This window comes from Balaenoptera musculus, chromosome 2 (genome assembly GCF_009873245.2).
Source record: "Balaenoptera musculus isolate JJ_BM4_2016_0621 chromosome 2, mBalMus1.pri.v3, whole genome shotgun sequence".
NCBI classification, from domain to species: Eukaryota; Metazoa; Chordata; class Mammalia; order Artiodactyla; family Balaenopteridae; genus Balaenoptera; species Balaenoptera musculus.
In genome coordinates this window covers 38,545,998-38,559,196 of record NC_045786.1, presented here as the reverse complement: position 1 = coordinate 38,559,196, position 13,199 = coordinate 38,545,998, and the positions used below count along the sequence as shown (strand labels likewise).

The 13,199-nt window shown below is 37.1% G+C and overlaps 1 protein-coding gene across 3 annotated transcripts in view; it reads left to right on the top strand.

The window, feature by feature from the left end:
* Positions 1-13,199, top strand: part of FANCI (FA complementation group I) — a 78,802-nt gene that overhangs the window by 17,984 nt on the left and 47,619 nt on the right. For all 3 annotated transcript variants that reach the window (XM_036842313.1, XM_036842314.1, XM_036842315.1), the window contains 9 exons: positions 2,599-2,729; positions 3,173-3,329; positions 3,409-3,469; positions 5,133-5,174; positions 5,504-5,627; positions 6,064-6,149; positions 7,739-7,865; positions 11,802-11,894; positions 12,535-12,671. In XM_036842313.1, coding sequence (XP_036698208.1) covers positions 2,599-2,729; positions 3,173-3,329; positions 3,409-3,469; positions 5,133-5,174; positions 5,504-5,627; positions 6,064-6,149; positions 7,739-7,865; positions 11,802-11,894; positions 12,535-12,671 — 958 coding nt within the window. The remainder of the gene's footprint in view (positions 1-2,598; positions 2,730-3,172; positions 3,330-3,408; positions 3,470-5,132; positions 5,175-5,503; positions 5,628-6,063; positions 6,150-7,738; positions 7,866-11,801; positions 11,895-12,534; positions 12,672-13,199) is intronic.

The window sequence follows — 13,199 nt, the reverse complement described above, 5'->3', positions numbered from 1 at the left end:
AGTTCTTTCAGTACTTTGACTATGTTATCCCATTTCTGCCCTTCAGTGATTTTTTTAAATGAGAAATCAGCTGTTAATCATATTGAGTACTCCTTTTACCAGATGAGTTGCTTCTCTCTTGTTGCTTTCAATATTCTCTTCTTGTCTTTAACTTTTTTATTTAACTGTACAGTTCAGTGGCACTAAATGCAATAATTGCTCTATCTAGAACTTCCAGTATTATGTTGAATAGAAGTGGCAAAAGTGGGCATCCTTGTATTTTTCCTATCTTACGGAAAAGTTTTCAATCTTTACTTGTTGAGTATGATGTTAAGTGTCGGTTTTTCACATATGGTTTTTTTTATGATGAGGCATCTTTGATTTTGATAGTTTGCTATGGTATATCTAAATGTGGATCTCTTGGGTTTATCCTGTTTGGAGTTCTTTGAGCTTCTTGAATGTGGGTTTTGTTGGTTTGTTTGCTTTGTTTTTTGTTTTTTTGGCTGCATTGTGCAGCTTGTGGAATATTAGTTCCCCGACCAGGGATTGAACCTGGGCCCTCGGCAGTGAAAGCGCGGAGTCCTAACCTCTGGACTGCCAGGGAATTCACTGAATGTGTAGATTAGTGTTCTCATTAAAATTGTGAAGTTTTTGGCCATTACTTCTTTCTTCTCCTTTCTCTCTTTCCTTTCCTTCTGGGACTTTCATTATGTCTATGTTGGTATTCATGGCGGGATCCCGCAGGTCTCTGAAGCTCTGATCATTTTTCTTCTTTTTCTTTCTGTCCCTGAGACTGGATAATCTCAATTGCTCTATCTTCAAGGTCTCTGATTCTTTCTTCTACCAGATCAGATCTCCTGTTGAGCCCCTCTAGTGGATTCTTCAGTTCAATTATTGTACCTTTTAATTACAGAATTTTTATTTGGTTCTTTTTTATAATTTCTATCTCTTTATTGATATTCTCTATTTGGTGAGACATCATTCTTATATTTTCCTTTAGTTCTTTAGACATGGTTTCCTTTTGTTCTTTGAACATATTTAAAATAGCTGATTTCAGTCTTTGTCTAGTAAATCTAATATCTGGGCGCTCTCAGGGACGGTTTCTATTGATTCCTTTTTTTTCCTGTGTATGGACCATACTGTTGTTTCCCTGTATGTTTTTTATTTTTTGTTGATGAAAACTGGACATTTTAAATGATATTTTGTGGGAATTCTGGAAATCAGATACCACCCCCCTCCCCCAGATCTGTTGTTGCTGTTGTGGTGTTGCTTTTGTTTTTATAGTTGTTCTTCTGAACTAATTTTGTAAAATATGTACTGTTTGTTTTGTATGGGCACTGTTTTATGTGGCCACTGAAGTCTCTGTTTGGTTAGCTTTGTGGTCAGCTAATGATTTGGCAAAGATGTCCTTTAAAATGCCTGGAACCAGTGAGTTTCCCAGCCTTTGCTGAGGGACCCTGTGCATGTCAGGTGCACACCTTCAGTTTTCAGGCAGGTAGCTTATAACTCCTCCTTAGCCCTTCTGCTTGTGCAGAGCCTCAGGATCAGCCAGAGGCGAGAGATTAGGGTTCTCTTGGGTGTTGCCTGGCCATACACACAGCCCTTTCCATGTGCACAACCCTAAGTATTTGCATGGCTTTCTAGGTTCCCAGGAATATGTCAGAATGTTTCAAAGTCCTCTATGCACCTTTCTCCAGGCTTATATTTTAAGTTCTTTGGTCAGCTTGTTGCATGCCCAACTGTTATTGCTATCCAGGCAGCTGAAAAAGTAATCACTTGCAACTGGTTTAGACAAATGCCTCTGGTAAAAGATTGCACTGGGCGAGTTCTAAGTCAGGTCAAGTAAAGACAAGTCTTGTGAGTGAAAATTTCTAGGGAATAGCCAGACAGGTCAAATAATGACAGTAATCTGGGAATTGGGCTTTGGTGGAGCTCCAATCATATTCTGTCCCCTCCAGAGGCTGCTAGACTGATGGCTTGTACCATGAGTGTGAACTGTTGGTTTTAAAGACTACTGGACTGGTGGGGGTAGGGGTTAGGAGGTGGAATGAGGGCATGTTGAAACACAACAGAGCTTGCTATTCTGTCTTAGATTCAGCTGTTTATCTTAAATAAACTCTCCCTGGATTGTTGCAAGTCTGGTTAATTTCCAGAATTCTGAACAAGTTGGTTTTCACTATTTTTGTTAGTGTTCTAGTTGCTTTTATGGAGGAGAGCATTTTCCAAGGTCTTTATTACTCTACATTCCTGCTGACATCAATCAGTGATGATGTTTTGAAGTGAAGTATGTTAAAGGCACTTAATTTGGGTTTCTGGATCCCAGAAAAGCTCTAAAGTATATTAGAAGGTGTTCCTTCTTCTGCACTATAAAATTATTTTAAAAATTAATGACATGGGTGGAAGTAGAAAAGGTAATGTTTCACTTTTCTGTCTAAATTAAGCACTTTTTCAAAGCTCCTAAATATTGCTGTTCTAAACACCATAGTAATAAGTAGTTTGATAATTCTGTTTCTATATTCAACTACAAAGCTGTTTGTTTTTCCTGTTTACCCTTCAACCTTGTAAGAATTCTTCCTTTTTTCTTTCTTTGTTTCTGTACCACCTGTTTAAAACAATAAGGTTTCCCCTGTTCTGAGGAAGCTGGAGCTCTTAGGAGACTTAAGATATACAGTTGTTGTGTCCAATTGTTGGAATCAGGGGATTTGCAGAAAGAAGTAGCATCTGAAATCATAGGATTACTAATGCTGGAGGTGAGATGGAAAACAAAAACTTTTTTGGTTTTGGGTGGATTTTGGGGGATTTGTAATTTGTTGAGGGAGGGAAAACTTAAGTGTGCCAAACCTACCATAGCTCCTATTTATGAATAAGAACTACTGTTATAAAACAAAATAGTTGATGGGTGAGCCATAAACCATTTAGATGTTTACGTTACATTTCTGGTATCATGGACATGTATCTCTTTGAAGAGTTGGCATATTTGAAAACATCAGGGAACTGGTGGAAGATCCTGATCTGTGAAATCCTTTACAATTATAAGTTTATACCAGAGCAGAATGATTCCCTGAATCACTTATAGGACCAGTTCTAGGTTTCAATGCCAGTTCTATTAATTCAGCAAAAGAGTATTTCTTAGAAAGAGATATCAAACATTTAGATTTCTGCTTAACATTTTTTTAATCCCATGAACTTTTAGGTTCACAATTTTCCAGGAGCATTATTGGTTGAATTAGCCAATGAGTTTGTTGATGCTATCAAAGAGGGCAACCTAACGAATGGAAAATCTTTGGAGCTATTACCCATCATTTTCACTGCCCTTGCTACCAAAAAGGAAGATCTAGCTTATGGAAAAGGTAATTTTCTTCCAATCTTAGTGGCTTTTACTCTCTTCACTGAATTAAATTTATTCCTCAGTGTATTTTGCATTTCTAGGTGAACTAAGTGGGGAAGAATGTAAGAAGAAGCAGTTGATTAACACCCTCTGTTCTGGCAGGTGAGTCTTTCTTATTAATATGTAGAACTTTCTCAGGATTACAAGTGACCAAAAAAAGAATTATCATTTATTTTAGGAATTTATACCACTCAAGTTTTTAGTCCATTTTGGTTTATGGTCTACCACTATAAAACCATTTAGTCTGTGATGAATTTTTGAGATAGATTATTTACTGTATTCTCTGTTCTAAGACTATACATACAGTTTCTACTTACTTGATTCTCCATCTTAACACAGCAGTTTATCCCTATAGCAGTATTTGGAGTCCCAAGGTCCTTAAGGCTGGAAAGTCACCCTACCACTATCTTTTATAGTTTTTTGAGGGAGTGAGATGTATAAGTGATGTTTGTATCTTTAAACCAGAAATATGAGAATCTACCCTAAGGAGAAATTGCAACATAGAAAATCTTCATACATGAACATTTCAACACAGAAATTTGTGACCAACTTGAGCATACAATAATAGAGATATGTAAGTTATGGTATGTAAGCTATGTATCAGTAAGTTAAGGTAGAGCCACTCCATGTAACTTATACCCATTAAAAATGAAGTATATAAAGACATACATCAAAGATGAAAAATTCTTACTATATATATATCTCTGTGTGTGTATATTTATAGTAAGAAATCCTTAATATATATATATATTTTTTTTAATTAATTCTTTTTGGCTACATTGGGTCTTTGTTGCTGTGCGTGGGCTTTCTCTAGTTGCGGTGAGCAGGGGCTACTCTTTGTTGTGGTGTGCGGGCTTCTCATTGCGGTGGCTTCTCTTGTTGCGGAGCAAGGGCTCTAGGCACGCAGGCTTCAGTAGTTGTGACTCGCGGGCTCTAGAGCACAGGCTCAGGAGTTGTGGCGCACGGGCTTAGTTGCTCTGCAGCATGTGGGATTTCCCGGACCAGGGCTCGAACCCGTGTCCTCTGCATTGGCGGGCGGATTCCTAAGCTCTGCGCCACCAGGGAAGTCCCTTACAGAAATAATTTTAGGCGTGAATCAGCACATGTATATTTATCCATTTATTTGTTTTTAATTACACAAAAGAGTTTATTCATTACATTGTAATATACCTTTCATTTTTCATTTAACACATCTGTTCATGTCAGCATATACCACTTTACATCATTCTTTTTAATAGTTCCATAGTATTCTGTTATAATATTTGGCTAGTGTCCAATTGTTAGATTATTTGTTTTTTGCCGATAAATAATATTTGGCTATTTGGTTTTTTGCTATTATGAAAAGTGTTGGAATTAACATCCTCATATGTCTAGGTGACCTTTTATAAGTATGTACATGGGATATATTTCTAATAGTAAGTTGGGTGGGTCTTTGGTTATGTGCATTTTTAAAGTTGATAAGTAGTATTGCCAACTTGTCTTCCCAGAAGGATTATATCAGTGTACATCCCCTAAAACAGTATGTGAAGTACTTGTTTCGCAAAATCTCACCAGCACTGAATATTATCAGAGTTTGATTTTGCCAGTCTGATAGGTTAAAAGCTGTTATTTCATTGTTTGAAATGTCATTTCTTTGATCTTGTTTCCCAGTGGTACCAAATCAAACTTGAAATGGCCCTAATTTTTTCCTCCTTACTACTTTTACAAAGTAATATGTCAGTAAGTTTAAATGACATAAACTTTCTTTGTCAATTTCTTTAATCAGATGGGATCATCAGTATGTAATCCAGCTCACCTCCATGTTCAAGTAAGCATCATCCTTCCCTTTTCTTTTTCTATCCTGCTCTGAGAACTTACCTACTAGAAACTGAAATGTAGCAAGCTCAAATACCACTGTTCCCCAAATAAGAGTATTGGTACCTCTGTTTTCTGTTACAGAATTTCCCCCCACTCTTTTTTGCTTTGATTTCTTATTTAAAGTATAACTTTGTGATTTTTTTTTCCAAGATAACTTTGGTTAGGTAAGGTTATTGGTCCCCTTTAAGGTTCTGCATTAGAGAAAAATCAAAAGAGGTAGTTATAGTGATCTAGTATCTCCCAAATTAGGCTCTGATCTTTAGAATCTTTGATCCACAGGGATGTCCCTCTGACTGCAGAAGAGATGGAAATTGTGGTGGAAAAAGTGTTGACGATGTTCTCCAAATTGAATCTTCAAGAAATACCACCCTTGGTCTATCAGCTTCTGGTTCTCTCCTCAAAGGTATAAATGAAAAATTTGCTCTTTTAACTCTGGTGAAATGACCAGTTAGTACCATTCAGCTTATTCATACTCTTGTTTTATGTACTAGGGCATAGATGCTTTTATTTCATGTATGATGATTTGATCTAGTAAAAAGGTCATGGTCCTCAGCCAATGTAAACATACATTATCTCTTGTAGTACCACATTTTGTGTGTGTGTGGTATTAAAAGGGATAAAGATCTCAGAAAGGGTGGACTATAGGCCCCTTAAAATCTGATATTAAGATGTATTTCAAACTCAATTTCAACATGGAAGTGTTCTATAAATTCTTAGTGTGACTCTAGGTTATAATTTATCTATTTAAATTCATACTTGAAAATCCTTCAAGCTGAAAAGAACTTTAAGTTCAACTTGCCCTTTATGGGGAGACCTTACTTATTTTGTATTTTTTTCAGGGAAGCCGGAAGAGGGTTTTGGAAGGAATCATAGCTTTCTTCAACAAGCTAGATAAGCAACACAGTGAGGAACAGAGTGGTGATGAGTGAGTAATACAGTATAGAAATAAAATCATTTTTCCAAATTTATCTTATTGTTATCTAACTGTTCAGTCCGTACCTTCACCTCAGCACAGAATTTCCCTAGTCCCCTTAGCTGCTCAGTAATAAAATTAAAAGAATAATGTAGTCTCTTCAACTCTTTCATTTTAATCTTTCCAGGAAAACAGCAATAATTGTTCTGTAAGTTGCAAGCTTAAGAGCTATTTAAGTGTTTACTCTGTGCCAGAAACTATTTGGCCCTAGGACTACAGTGATGAACCAGTCAGACAAGGTTCCTGCTCTCATGGAGATATTTCAACGAGAAGAGAAAAGAAAATAAATAAATAACAAAAATATTAGAGTGAAAAGTGTTATGCATATATTTCAAATGGATGATGTGATAGTGACAGCATAGCTACTTTAGGTTGAGTGGTCAGGGAAAACTTCTCTGAGAAGGTGCTATTTTAACTGAAGCCTAAATGATAAGAGCCACAATATATAGATCAGGAAAAAGCACATTCTCAGTTAGTGGAACAGTTAGTGCAAAGGCAGGACACAGCATGATGTGGCTGAAAAAGAGGATTTTTTTTTAAACAGATATTTACAGAGTGCTTGCTCTGTGCCAAGTGCTGTTCTAAGCACTTTAAACCTTACAGCAACTCTGTTTTGCCTCTGTTTTATGCATGTAGAAACCAAGGCACAGAGAGATTAAGGAATTTCCAAGGGTTATGTAGCCATAAATTGGTGGACCTGGGATTTGAATTCAAGCAGTTTGGCTGCAGAATTCGTGCTTTTAATCCTGTTTCAGCCTACTGCTTCTAATCTGGAATAACTTTTAGTTATTTGGCTTGAGCCATTGATTAGAAGGTGGTCTTGTATACTGAGTTAGGAAAGACTGACAAAAAGCAGGTTTAGGGGGAAATAAGTTCAGTTTTGACCATGTAAGTTTGAGATGTATATTAGTATCCCATATGGAGGTGTTGAGCAGGCAGTCTGGGGTTTTAGGGAGAGGTCAGGACAGGAGATACAGATTGGAAAGGACTAAAGCCTTCGGACTGGATAGGGTCACCTAGGGAAATTGTGAAGAGAAGAGAAAGAAACCCAAGATTGAGCTCAGAGGCATTCACCATTTAAAGGGAGGATGAGCCAGCACAAATAATTAAGAGGCCAGTGACAATGCCCCAGAAGCTAAGAGAAGAAAATGTTTCAAGAAAGAAGGGGTCAACTGTGTCAAATCTGCTGAGGCTTTAATTAAGATGAGACTTGGTTATTGGTTTTGACAGTGTAGAGGTCATTTGATTATTCTTGCAAGGGCTACAAATAGCATTGGAAGGGAGGTTAGGGAGGGGACAGAAGCCTAATTGAATTGAATTGAACTGGGAAGAGGTAAAGAAGTGGAAATAATGACTATAGACAGTTCTTTCAGAAAGTTTTGTAAAAAGGAGCAGAGAATGAGACAGTAGATTTTGTACTTTGTGCCTGCCTCCAGTGAACATATTAGTTCAGCTTGAGTTTTTCTGTTTGTTCATATGAGCATATGCACTGTTGTCTCTTTCCCAAACTATAGCTCATACCGTTCTGTTGAATCTTTTAGGCTGTTGGATTTTGTTACTGTACCATCAGGTGAACTTCGTCACGTGGAAGGCACCATTATTCTACACATTGTGTTTGCCATCAAGTTGGACTGTGAACTAGGCAGAGAACTACTGAAACTCTTAAAGGTAGCCCCATACTCTTAAGGAGATCCAGGATCTCTTTATGAAACAGGGATGTTTGAACTCAAGCCTCTTTTATGCCGGTTAATGACAGGAAACAAATACATAGAAATATTGTAGAATGACCCTGGGTCTAGAGGATCTCTTTTTTTTTACTTTGAAAGTGGAAGATATATGATATCACTACATTCTTAAGCAAGTTCCGTTTTAAAACCATACCTTAAGTGTTTTAGTGTTTAAAAAGAAAAAAAAAGGTGAAGACTGTTCAGCAGGAAACTCAAAATTTAACCTTAACTCCATTATTATATGAGCTTCAGTCTTGACGTCTGTTTCCGTATTTGTGAATTGGGGAACTTGCCTATTTCTAGTACTATATTGTGGGGTTTTGTGAAGCTAAGTCATTCATCATTAAATATTTGTGAAGTAGTAAGATAAAAATTAGCAATGTTTTGAACTCTTTTTAAGTATTTTGCTACATTTACCTTATCTCACTTTCTCACAAGTATAGATTTTTTTCTGAACCATTTAAAAGAAGAAATCATGACACTTCGATGCCTGAATACTTCCACAGATGTCTCCTAAGAATAAGGATTAATACCTTTTCATTGAGTTTTTTGAAGCATCCAGCCCAGTTTTCTTGTGTCTCTCATTGTCAGATTTGTCTGTTTCCTCATGATTAGATTCAAGTTAAACATTTTTGTCAAGAATATGTTATAAGTGATGTTGTATACTTTCTCTTGTTGGGGTCAGCAAGCTTTCTCTAAAGGGACAGACACTAACTATTTTAGGCTTTGCAGGTGATACAGTGTCTGTCAGTGCTACTCAGCCCTACTGTTGTAGCAAGAAGGCAGCCAGAAACAACACATAAATGAATGACTGTGGCTGTGTGCCAGTGAAACTACATGGGCACTGCAATTTGAATTTTATTTAATTTTCGTGTGTCACAGGATAGTATTCTTCCTTTGATGTTTTTTTTCCCCTCAACAATTAAAAAAGTGAAAATCAGTCTTAGCTCATGGGCTGTACAAGAATAGGTGATGGGCTAGATTTGTCCCAGAGGCTGTAGTTTGCCAACCACTATTCTATTGCATTATGTCCAAAAGCTCATAGTATCAGGCAGTCTTAGCCAAATCATTTGATCAAGACAATGACCATCAGTTTTCTTTATTTGCAAAGATATATGTTTCCCTTTGTAATTAGAAAGTAATCCATGGGATCATAATTCGAGGCATGCGAAAATTCTTTTCCTCAGCAACCTTTCACACAGTAGATTTTGTTTTCCCGTCTACTGATGATTCGTGGCCTAAATCACTAATTATACTGGGAGTTGCAAAATGGTAGAATTAAGATTAGAAATTTTTAATTCTGTCATTCCTTCTACATTATTAGCTGGTTTTCTTCTGTGAAAAGAGCCACCCCCCCATTTTTTTGGATATTGTTATGCAGCCATAAACCTTTTAAAATTCAATCTACTCGTATGCAGTACCCAAAGTGACCCATATTTGGCTAATTGGATCCTTGAGGTAGGCTTATGTGTCCTTCTGACATGGCCCCATTAGTCTTTGAGCACTTCTGTGGCATAAGCTATCCAAGACACACTTGTACTTTCCTTACCCCATCCTGATTTCTCTAAGGAGCCTTGGGTCCCTTTTGTAGGAAAGGATATTTAAAGACCATGATGTGGGAACTAGCCTTTAAAGCTCCTTTGTCTTCTCTGTATCTGTTCACTCTTCTTTTTATTTAGGTTTACAGTAACTATATTATTGATCTTTTCAAAGAACCAGCTTTGTTTATCGACTGTTTTATATTTGTTTGTTGGTTTTCTGTTTTATTCATCTTTGATTTTATATTTATTCCTTTTTTTCTTTTTTTTTAATTAATTAATTTATTTGTTTTCATTTTTGGCTGTGTTGGGTCTTCGTTGCTGTGCAGAGGCTTTCTCTAGTCGGCGAGCCAGAGCAACTCTTCATAGCAGTGCATGGGCTTCCCATTGTCGTGGCTTCTCTCGCTGCGGAGCACAGGCTCTAGGCGCGTTGCGGAGCACAGGCTCTAGGCACGCGAGCTTCAGTATTTGTGGCACGCAGACTCAGTAGTTGTGGTGCACGGGCTTAGTTGCTCTGCAGCATGTGGGATCTTCCGGGTCAGGGATCGAACCCGTGTCCCCTGCATTGGCAGGAGGATTCTTAACCACTGCTCCACCAGGGAAGCTGTATTCCTTTTTTTCTTTTGTTTCTTGTCTATCATTTCTTTCAGGGCTCAAAGACCTATTTTTTAAGCTTTATTGAGGTACAATTTACATAACATAAAATACACCCATTTGGGGCTTCCCTGGTGGCACATTGGTTAAGAATCTGCCTGCCAATGCAAGGGACATGGGTTCGAGCCCTGGCCCAGGAAGATCCCACATGCCATGGAGCAACTAAGCCCGTGCACCACAACTACTGAGCCCACGTGCCACAACTACTGAAGCCTGTGCGCTTAGAGCCCGTGCTCCACAACAAGAGAAGCCACGACAATGAGAAGCCCACGCACCACAACGAAGAGTAGCCCCTGCTCACTGCAACTAGAGAAAGGCCGCGCACAGCAACGAAGACCCAACACAGCCAAAAAAAAAAAAGGAAAAACAAATACACCCATTTTAAGTGTGTAATTCATTGATTTTTCATAAGTTTACCCAGTTGTGCAACCATCATCATAATTCAGTTTTAGAACATTTTCATCACCTTGTAAGATCCTTCATGCCTGTTTCTATAGATTTACCTTTCCTGATTTCATATAAATAGAATCATACAATATGTAATCTTTTGTGTATGGCCTCTTTCATTTAGCATAATTTTTGAGGTTTATCCATGTTGTAGCACTTACAAGTACTTCATTCCTTTTTATTGTTGAATAGTATTCCATTGTATAGACATATCCATTGTTTAGCTGTTCACCAGTTGATGGACATTAGAGTTTTTACTTTTTGGCTATTATGAATAATGCTGTTGTGAACATTCACATGCATGTCTTTGTGTGGACATATGTTTTCATTTCTCTTGGGTAGATACCTACAAGTGGAATTTCTGGGTTATGTAATACATTTATGTCTCTCTCTCTCTATATATAATGTTTTTCTTTTTTTCTTGGCCATGCCGTGTGGCATGTGGGATCATAGTTCCCCGACCAGGGATTGAACCTGTGCCCCCTGCAGTGGAAGCACGGAGTCTTAATCACTGGACCACTGGGGAAGTCCCATATGTTTATAATTTAAAGAAACTACCAAATTGTTCTCCAAAGTGGCTACATCATTTTACATATCCGTCAGCACTGTATGAGGGCTCCTGTTTATCCACATCCTGGCCAACATTTGTTACTGTCTTTTTTTTTTTTAATATACCTATTCTAATAGCTGTGAAACAGTATCTCATAGAGGTTTTACTTTGCAATTCCTTAGTGACTGATGATAACCGAACATCTTTTCATGTGCTTATTTAGCTCTTCTAATATCTTTGATGAAATGTCTATTCAGATCTTTTGCCCATTTTTTGATTGTGACTTAAAGAGTTTTAAGAATGCTTTGTATATCATGGGTACAAGTCCTTTATCATGTATGTAATTAGCAAATATTTTTTTCAATCTGTGGCTTGTTTCATTTTCTTAATGGTGTCCTTTGAAGCACAAAAGTTTTGATTTTTAATGAGATCCAATTTATCAATTTTTTTCTTATATAAATTATGTTTTTGTTATTGTATCTAAGAAATCTTTAATCCAAGGTCTTGAAGATTTCCTACTGTGTTTCCTTTGAAAACACTTATATTTAGGTTTTAGCTAAAACCGAATTAGTTTTAGTTGTAGCTCTTATATTTAGGTTTCTGATCCATCTAAGGACTTGCTTTTAAGTAGGATATGTTATACTTTTAAGATGTAAGTTATGACTCCTTTTTGGTTTATCTGTTCTAGGCAGGACAGCAAGGAGATTTCAGTAGTAATATATGTCCTTTCAGCATTGCCCTCTTCCTCTCTGTAACAAGAATACAAAGATATGAGGAACAGGTATTTATGAATGACTTTTTGGTTCCTTCTGTAGTTGATAAAGTGTACAATAGCCTGGTTTTTTTATTATCTTTTCCTAAACAATTCCACTCCCACCCTGCCAGCAGCATATTCCCCTATAAGAATGTAAGCCCACACTGTGCGGGCTGCTTGAAGACTTCTTCAGATACTTGGTTTATACCTCCACTTCCTATTTTGTGGTAAGCCAGGTGGTGAGATGGGAATAAGAGTGGAAACATCACACAGTCCAAGTAGCAAGAATGGGAAGTTTAGCTGGATATTCATTGCTGTTGTATTATGTTGTAGCTTTCTAAGAAACTGTCCCTGGTCAACTTGAAATTAATGAGAATATGTTATTTGAAAGAATGAAAATATAAAATCCTTTACCCTTTTTTCTCATATGTGTTTCTCTGGTTGTGGGTAATATTGATTTTTAGCCCTTTTTCTCTCAAGGAAGGCCTGTCTTCAGCTCTTTTAAGTTCCCACTGAAAGTCATAATTTTTGTATCATACTCATCAGTGAAACAGTTGTCATAGGGATATGAGTGTATGGCAGCAAGTAGGAACAGTTACAGGGTTAAGATTCTGTAGTATGGACTATCATTTTTTGCTTCATTTTCCTATTTCTTTCATTATATTAGGTATTTGACCTTTTAAAGTCTTTGGTTATAAAAAGCTTTAAGGATCTTCAGCTTCTCCAAGGCTCAAAATTTCTTCAGAATCTAGTTCCTCATAGATGTTGTGTTTCAACCATGATCTTGGAAGTGGTAAAGAATAGGTAAGTTCATGAACCTTAAGGTTCATAGGGTATTTAGTGTTAAGATCAGAAAATCCTTGAATCCCAAGGCCTGAGTTCTTGGCCACCTTGATAGCAAGGATACAAAACTGAAGTAGGTACCTTTGCTCCTTTCATGCTATTACTACTCTATTGGCCTGAGTCTTCACTGGCTTTTTAGGTGAGTAGAAAACAAGAGTTTTATTTACTTTAACTGTTGGAGTTTGGGACTGATGGATGGAATTGAATTAGCAGTTTTAGACAATTAAATTAGCAGTTTTAGGCAAATCCATTTTAAATCAAATTGAAAAAACTGGTAACCATCCTGGTTGTTACTTTCATGTTTAATGTTGTATTTCAGAATATACGTTAGCTGTTATAACAGTCTTCACTGTGTCATGCTTTGTCTGTGGTTTGTCTCCATGGTTTGCTATATTTAGCTCTACTGACATACTTTGTGTTTACCTGCAGATACTTAGAGGTGCAGAACATTAATGTACTAGGAAAAAAAACCACCTATGAACCAATACA